The following is an 8,615-nucleotide window of genomic DNA, read 5'->3' on the forward strand; positions in this document are numbered from 1 at the left end:
AGCTCAGGGGAGCTGAGATCATGCCAAAGTTACCTATGGGCTGGGGTGGGGGAGATATATTGGCTTTAAAAAGAAACAGAAGACATGGAGAGGGCTAGTGACTCGCCCCAGGATTGGCGCTGGGACCAGGCCCTGACCCAGATGCTCTCATGGCAGAACCTGTGTGTATGCATGAAGCTACACCGTGGTCATGACGCCTGTGCGGTCACCTCACTGGCAGAGTAGTCTCAAGGACTTGTCTGGTCACTTGTCCCTTCCTATGTTTTGGGTTATCTCATTTGTTCCAGGTTGCAAATGGACAGAGGGCGGGGCCGCCCCTGTGTTTGAGCCCCGAGCTGTGAGCCACCTGGTCACGTGGCAAGACGGCCGCTGTAGCCGCGGGTTCCTGGCCTCTCTGCCCCGGCCAGAGTCCCACCTCAGTGTGGCCACAGGGTTTGGCTGTGCAACTGTCTTCTGGCTTTTGAAAAATAGGTATGGACAGCTGTTCTTCCAGTTGGGTGCCGGGCTGGATTTGGGTGCTGGGAATGAGGGTGGGTGGGGCTGTACCACTAGCATCTCGGCTCCACCACTGACCCTCAGAGAGTGTGGCCTGGCCAGTGTGTAGTCACAAGTAGCCATGGACTAGACAGCTTCACTTCACAGAGGCTCTTTGTTGGTTATCTGCTTCTAACCCAGAGGGGGAGAGACTGGAGAAGGCAGGGACTTGGTGAGTTCATGGTGAGGTCAGGGCTGCTAACAACATCCAGTGTCCTGCTTTCCCAGGAATGGTCCCATCACGCCTCCCCTACTATGGCTACCTTGCTCAGAGTGGCTGGCGGGTTCTCACCTTACGAGGTCCAGCTGTGGGAAGCCAGGCAGGTGGGGTTCTGGCTGTCACCTAGCTATGTCAGGTCTTGTCCTAAGTGCAGCACATTCTGTTAAACCAGTGTTAGGCCACATGAATTGTTTTTGGTATGAAAACAGCCCAGAGTTCCTTGAGTCCTACGACGCGGCTGGTACCATCCATGACTATGTGGTTGCCATGCTGTGTGATTTGCCAAGACCCTTGATGTCCGACCAGAATGCTGCCAGCTGGGGATATTTCAACTCCCAGAGCCAAAGCTGGAACTTGGAAATGTGAGTATAACCCTGCAGCTGGCTGAAGCAGCAGAGACTCTAGAGGGAGAGCTTCCATGGAGCTGCCCCATTTGGGAATGGGAGAGAATTTTAGAGGTCAGAAATCAGGTTCTAATGCCCTCCCCTCCACAGCCTGCTCCAGTCACCAGGCATAGACGGGCCTGGCTTTAAGGAAAGCTGTTGATAAAGGGTGCCACCCCCATGCCTTGCTATCTTGCTACTTCTCCACAGTCACTCAGAGCTAGAGTAGGACCCCCACTTCTTGGTGCCCCGGCCCAGCCTATAGGTTTCAAAGAGTACCTTCACTCTGTATTTTAAAATGAACTTAATAAATGGAAGTAGTAGACTTGAGAAATGCTTTTTAAGTTCTTTTTGAACCATCGTTTGCCTTTGCAGGTCCAGAAGTCCAGTGCCTTATAAGTTCACCTCCTCAGGGCCCAAATTCTGAGCTCTGTAATAAAATTCACCTGGTAGTTCAGGTAAAGGACTTTTTAGCATGCTTTATAAAATTGACAGCCTGTGTTCACAAGCTCTGAGTGGTGAATGCATCCGGTGTTCCAGAGACTGAGGGCTTTGGCTTGGTTTGGTCTGTGCTAACCACAGGGGCATTGAAACTCTGAGTGCCTCCCTTTGGAGAGTATCAGAGACTGTGTCTGTGATATCTAATCCTTCCTGACACCCCTTCTCAAGTTGCTGCTGCTGCTCCGCCCCCCCCCCCCCCAAGGCCAGTTGCAAGCTTTGGAAGCCAGTGCCCACTCTTTAAAAAAAACCAAACTTCTGTTTTCAAAGAATTCAGGGAAGCCATATGTGAAAACACCGCACTCCACCTTCCCTTCTTGGATGTGTCCTGTAGCACTCTCTTTTGCTGAGTTCCCGGAAACAACACAGAAACAGGTAAGCGAGCACCAAGCAAACACGTTGTCAACTTTTGGCTTGCAGGCTGAGGGCCTCCGGCTTTCCAATCCATCTGCTCCCAGACATCTCAGAGCCTGGCAGTGTGGCAGGCAGAACTTCCCGAGGGTGGTTTGAGATCCCCAAGGGGACACCTGTGGGCGTGGCCTTGGGGGATTTGCAGGCCTCTGTCTACTCCTGCATGACTCAGAGGACAGATGCAGGTAAGTTTCTCTGGTTCTTTTCTCTGACTTCTACAGGCGCCTCCTAAGGCCCAGTTCTGTGGGAGAGTCTGAGGGGCCCAGACTAGCAGCCTCAGCATCTTGTTGATTGTTCGAACCTCTGTACTATGAAAAACACCCTTATCCCCACAGGGAAAGCCCCCTTCCCTGGGGAGTTTCTGGTCCTGTGAGGCAGGCCTGTCCCTGACCACACAGCTGCACTTTCCTCTCTGGAATCATGAGGGACTGCCCTTCTTTAATTGGCTGTTTAGTATAACTCCACCACCAAGAAAAGAGATACATAGATCAGGGCCTCTGTGATTGTGTGTTTGCGGATGAAAGGTCAGTCTGACCTGATTTGAAGTGCAGACTCGGCTGTGCTCTGAGGGAGTCACATGAGGTGAAGGCAACAGCCCTCTACAGGGCTTGGCAGACATTCCTGTGAAGGGCCAGGTAGCAAATATTCAAGCTTTGTGGACCTCCTAGTTTTTGTCATGACTTCTGCATGGAAAGCATCTGGAGCCAGTATATAAACGAATGGGCCTTGCTGTGTTCCAAATGAAGCTTTATTTCCAAACACAAAAATGTGAACTGCATGGGATTTTCCTCTGGGGAAATAGCTTCTCCTTTAGTTTTCTTTCCAACCATTTGAAAATGTAGGAACATGCTACTGGGATTGTAAAGCAACCCCTTTACAAAAGACTCTGGAAGTTCCTCAGAAGACCTAACATGGGGTTACCATAGGCCCAGTGACCCTACTCCTAGGATCTACCCAAGAGAACTGGAAACACATGTCCACACAAAACTTGTCCACAAATGTTGCTGGCAGTGTTTCTCATAATCGCCCCAAATAGAAACAACCTAAATGCCCACCAGCTGATGAACAGATTTAAGAACTATGTTAATAAGGAACAAAGTGCCACACTCATGAGTGAACACGGAAGAACCAAAGAGGAGCATCACAAAAGGCCACAGAAGTGCAATTCTCTTCCTGGGAAAGGTTTATAACAGGCAAATTCATAAAGATAGAAAGCGGGCTAATTGGTTGCAGGGAGGGATGAAAAGGAGGGTGGAGGGTGGATACTAATGGGTACCAATTTCTTTTCAGAGTAATGAAAGTGTCCTAACATTCGATCGTGGTGATGGCTGTATGACTCTGGTACAAAACAATACCAGTTTTAAATGGGGAATTTTATGGTGAATTTATATGAATTATATATATCTCAGTAAGCTATTAAAAAATTTACGTCAAAGCCATTCTTAGCTTGTGGGCCACAGGTTGGCTATGACCTGGGCTGGGGTGGGATCTGGGCCTGCTCACCTGAGCAGAATGCCAGCTTAGGTTGGTGAGCTTCTGATTTGTTTGCACACATAGAATTTAGATTAAAAAACACTTCCTCCCAACATTTCATGTAAAATCAATGTCACAGCAAATATGCTAGGTTTATTTGGCGACTTCATTTCCCCAGTTCCAATGCCTTGCCTTGTACCATTCATGTCAAAGCATGAATGTCAGGACTCCCCTGGGACTCAGAGTCCAGCCACAGGCCCTTTACTTCATCAGGTATGGTCTCAGGCAGACTCCTTCCCCCCTGAGCTCTTGTCATCATGCCAAATAGGGATGCTGACAATTCCTTGCACATGTGATGATGGCTTGGGGTAGTGCCTATAAAGAGCCTGGCTTTCACCCCTGCCGATGCTTTTCAAATTTTAGGCCCTATGTCTGGTTGTAAATGTGCTTTCAAAATGGTGAACGAGGGTCTAGGATGCAGATCAAGAAGGTCAGGTTTGGGCTTCCCGTTCACTGAGCTGGTTGTATTCTCTAGATGGGACTGCTGGTCTGTGCTGTGTCCCATCACTGGGATCTTCACCCAAGGGGACAGGTGGAGGGCAAATCACTAGGTTACGTTACTAGGCTGGGTGAGAGATACCTCAGAACCCCAAACCTGCCTGCTCTGGATAGATTCTACCATCCATTGCATCAAGCCAAATATACTCTAGTGCATAAGACCTGTAGTAGAGAGGAATGTTAACACAGTTAGTATTCAAGAAAGGGAAGAGAAGGGAAAGAATAGGCAAAATAATTTACAAATCAAACATCCAGTTACCCATCCCCTCATGGATGAATGTCCAGCCAAACAGGGGTGGCTCAAAGCAGGGCCACTGAGACCCGAAAACTTGCCCCATGTCTAAGGCAGCTAGCTCCTGGTGGGGACCCACAGGAATGGGGCAGAAGGGGCCAGGCAAGTCTGGGAAGAAAAGAACAAACTTAAAATCAAACAAAAGCTGTTATTGTTAACTTCCCTAAGGGTTTCACACCATGTCTGTTCCAAGTGTCTCCTTCCTTGTCCCCAAGTCCCTGGTACCATCCAAGGCCGAAAAGCAAGTGTCCCTTCTTCACCTGTCTCTCTGCTCCACATGTCTCCTCCAGGTCTTCTTGCTCTCTGTCCTTCTTCCTTCCTTTCTTCTAGTCTCCTCTCCAGCTTCTCCTCCCTGCTCATCTCCAGCTGTCTTGTTTGGGGCAGGGAAACTGGAAGCTCCCTGGCGACCACCAGTGTCAGTTATGGTAGTAGTGAAAGGCTTCAGGTGGCAGACAGTGCAGGTAGAGGCTGGCAGTGAGCCTGCCCTGGCCAGTGCAGAAGTAGCATCGAGACAGTCTGTTTCTCCTTGGGAGGGGCTCATTCCTTTGTGGAATTGCTAACTTGTGCTAACCTAATTTTAGGGTGGGACCGGGTTGATCTGTAAGGACCAGTGATTCTCTACAAAGGCGCTCTATCTCCATATCCCATCTGGTCTGCGCTTCGTGATAGCCCTCCAGCAGTCTGAGACTTGCTATGGCAGTTGGCACTAGGGATTTTTCATTTCTAAGCAGGTCTAACCACTTCTACCTCCCACCTCCTGCTCCTGGCCTGGTGTGAGCCAGATTTCTGGTCTCATGATGCCTCCTTTCCAAATTGCCTATTCCAACCCCCATCAGTCTGAAGGCTTGATCAGGCCTGGGTGGGGTGTGGGCACAAAAAACTGCCAAGAGTTTCCTGACATGGTTTCCAAAGACACACACTGTCACTTTTGCTTCCTTCTTTTCATTAGAAACAAGTTACTGAGTCTGGTCTGCACAGGGGAGGAGGCCTTTGGCCCTACTTCTCGAAAGGAGGGTATCAAAGACTTTCCGGGCAGATCTTTAAACCAGCATGCTCTCCCCACCCTGATATGGCTGTGACCTCCGAGTTAGCCCACCGGGCCTAATTAACCTCTGCTTTGCTGGGACCCCAGTTCTCAACATCAGCACCTCGGTTCAGTTGGCAGCCTCCATGCCTGTGGGATTTCAGCCTCTGCAGACTCCAGACCCTGCTGCTCCGGTTGCCTACTTCCCGTACTTCGACAGGACCTACCTAGCCGTGGCAGCGTCCCTCAATGGGGGCAACGTGCTGGCCACGTTCGTCCACATGCTGGCCCAGTGGATGGCAGATCTAGGTAAGGCGAGACCTGACAATGGTGAGTTCTCTGTTTCTGCCTTCTGTGTGGCTTGTCTTAGAGCTGAAGGTGCTGTTGGTGCTCCTGGATTCATGTCTCAGGTCCAGCCAGGTTCCAGAACACTCCTTTCTGAGAGAGCTGAATGTGCACCGTGTTTCCTTTCTTCTGAGATATCATCACCCACCCTTTTTTGAGGTGTACTTCCTCCTTAACCTTGACTGCAAAGTGCCATAGTAGTCTCCCAGCCATTCCCTGTCCTACTGTCTTACTTTCTTGCTCAATAGACCCCTGCGGGCTGATTGCATTTGAGGTTTTCCTGCTAATTGATACCGAAATGTCAGGCTCTCAGGCCTCGTCTCCCAGCCAAGAAGGGATCCAGGCTGCAGGGGCAGCACTGACCCCGGCCACTAGACCACCATGGTGGTGTCTCATTAAGCTGCACCAGGAACTTTGCAGACGCTCAGGCCAGCAAGTGAGAAGAGGCAGATTTGCTTAAAGAAAGAAGTTTACTGAGGAGAAAAGGAACAGAAATAAAGTGGGGTTCCTAGGTCATTGGAACCAGGCCAGGAAAGGACAAGAGGGCCTAAGTGGAGGGCTGCCTCAGGGAATATGCACCTTCTTCTCTCACGATTCTAAAGCCTACCAGTGTCTCTGGGCTTGGTTAGATCTCAGTGGTCTCACTCACTGCCCTAATGTCTCTGTGCCCTCAACTAAGTCTCTGTGTCCCAGCCCTTAGAGTCCTTTTTCTTTATTTGTCCTTGTTCCAGAAGGTTCTGTTGTCCCTAATCCTGGGGTGGTTGATTAGTACCCATCGGAACTTGTTGCCCTTATCTCTGGAGCCTTCCTTAGCTCTTCTGAAGTCCCTGAAGCTGTGCAATTATCCCTAACTTGCCTTAGGATTCACTGGCTCTGCTGAGGGAGGTAAGTGAAGAGAAGCCCTGGCAGGTACAGGTGATAGGCAGGCAGGAGGCTGCTGCCCTGTGGAGGGACAGAGTGGGCAGAAAGAAACACCTGCATAGCCACAGGTGGGCAGGACTGCTGCCCCGGGCCAGTGCTGGAGACCTTGCTGATAAAGTCTTCTCTTCGGGAGGGGCTCAGTCTTTGTAGAGTGGTTTGTTTGTTGTTGATGTTGATTAACTATGTAGAATTTAAGAGGGGCCTTCAATCTCCATATCTTCACCTTCAGGTCTGCTTTCCTCATACTCCCCGCAGCAGTCTGATACCTGCTTGGGTCTTGTGCTTTGTAATTAGGCATTGGAGCCTGAGAGTCTTGGGTCAGTGCCTATGTTAGTCCTTTCTACTCCACCTCCAGCTCTGGGCACTGTATGAGTTTGTGGTACCTCCTTTCCAGTTTTTCTATCCTCATCTTCCATCACCCTCCTGCGCATTTCCTTCATTCCCAGGGTAGATCAGACCTTCCCCTGCTCATTTACAGGGGAACATGTAACCTTTTTTCTGGAAAAGGTAGAAATGAAATTTGTTAGCTCTCTAGGCCAGGAAGATTATGTTTATCAGTTGCACAAGTTACCTGAAGGAGCTCAAAACCAGATCTCACCAGAAAGCATCCAACACCGTAACAAGGCGAGAGAGCAGGAGCAGGTGAGAAGTTCACAGAGGTCGTGCAGACAACCGAACACGGGGATGTAGATGCAGGATGCAGATGCGGAGGGGTTGTGCTGCTGACCTTTGTCTTCTTGAAGACAAAGAATCTGGGGGGAGTCCTGCCCCCTTGGCTGGAATGCTCAGGAATGCTTCATTTAAAGAAGGGAATTTTGATTTTGTTTTGTATTGCATTGAAAAGATTTTCAAATTGTAGGATCAGTCATCAGAACCTTCAGGCAAACCCTTTATCTAGAAACTGGTTTAACTGCATCGGGCCTATCAGTAGTTTACCAAGGTGGCCTGTGCTTCTGTTCACATAGAATTACAGTTTTTCTTTATCTCTGCCTGCCCCCAAATTGGTAGTAATTTAATTCTCTGTGAGATTTTTTGAAAAAAGAGAGGGCTTTTGCAATTTCATGGTTCTTTTTCTGATGAACCAGAGAGCTTTGAAGGTTAGTATTTATGAAACCACCTTTTATGAAATTCCTACAGTTATGTCATTTGAGTGACAAAATATTTAGCTGTCAGTACAATACAATTTTCTTAGGTAAAAGACATGAATTTTATTAACCAGAAATGGAAATGTTATAGCATAAAATACAAAAATAAAACTGCTCAGAATACCCTACGCCTACATTACCTTCCAGAGGCTGGAAACAGGGGCTTCTGCCTCCAGTTAAAAGCAGCAAGGCTGAGCTAGCTGGCCTGGGTTTGACCCAGCTCAGCCACTTCTGTGACTTAACCCCTCTGGGCTTCACTGCTCTCCACTAAAACCGGGATCATCTTAGTACTTATTTGCAGGACCTCAGGATCAAGAGAGTTAACAGTGCAGAACACTTAGGAAATTGTCTGGCTTATAGCAAGTGGCACACAGGTGCTTATTAAATAAACAGTGTCCTGGCTGGGGCCCAGTAGAGAGGCTTCTGTTCCCAGCTCTGTTCCCAGGTCATTATGTGTCACTGGCCAGTCCACTCCCCTCTGTGTCTTCCCAGCTCTGACCTTCTACGGAGCTCAAGGTAGGGGCTCTTGGCAACTCACTGATGTCTCTGCCTGTGTTAATCCCCACTGGCAGATGGGTGTGCCCAGGGGTGTAGGGGCTGGAAGCCAGATCCCTCAGGCCTCCAGCTGGTAAAATTCTTCTTTCAGGTGCTCCCGAAGGCCCGGGTCAAGGCCCAAACGTTTCCTACTGAGGAAGAACACTGAGTCTATTTTAACATTTCCCTAATTAAAAAAAAAAAGTGGGGAATGTTGGGAGTGACCAAGTGTGGAGATTTACTGATGGAACTCGATAAGGGCAGTAATAAATTAGGC

General features: G+C 49.1%; 1 protein-coding gene across 2 annotated transcripts in view; it reads left to right on the plus strand.

Moving 5' to 3' along the window:
- Window positions 1–8,615, plus strand: part of SHPK (sedoheptulokinase) — a 21,765-nt gene that overhangs the window by 8,526 nt on the left and 4,624 nt on the right. The window contains exons 3-6 of one of the 2 annotated variants that reach the window (XM_004685126.2): window positions 288–471; window positions 964–1,116; window positions 2,056–2,231; window positions 5,502–5,702. In XM_004685126.2, coding sequence (XP_004685183.1) covers window positions 288–471; window positions 964–1,116; window positions 2,056–2,231; window positions 5,502–5,702 — 714 coding nt within the window. The remainder of the gene's footprint in view (window positions 1–287; window positions 472–963; window positions 1,117–2,055; window positions 2,232–5,501; window positions 5,703–8,615) is intronic. The other variant, XM_012726374.1, reaches the window with a different exon arrangement.

The sequence above is a fragment of the Condylura cristata genome, unplaced genomic scaffold (assembly GCF_000260355.1).
Source record: "Condylura cristata isolate star-nosed mole 26May11 unplaced genomic scaffold, ConCri1.0 scaffold00017, whole genome shotgun sequence".
In the NCBI taxonomy this organism is placed as follows: domain Eukaryota; kingdom Metazoa; phylum Chordata; class Mammalia; order Eulipotyphla; family Talpidae; genus Condylura; species Condylura cristata.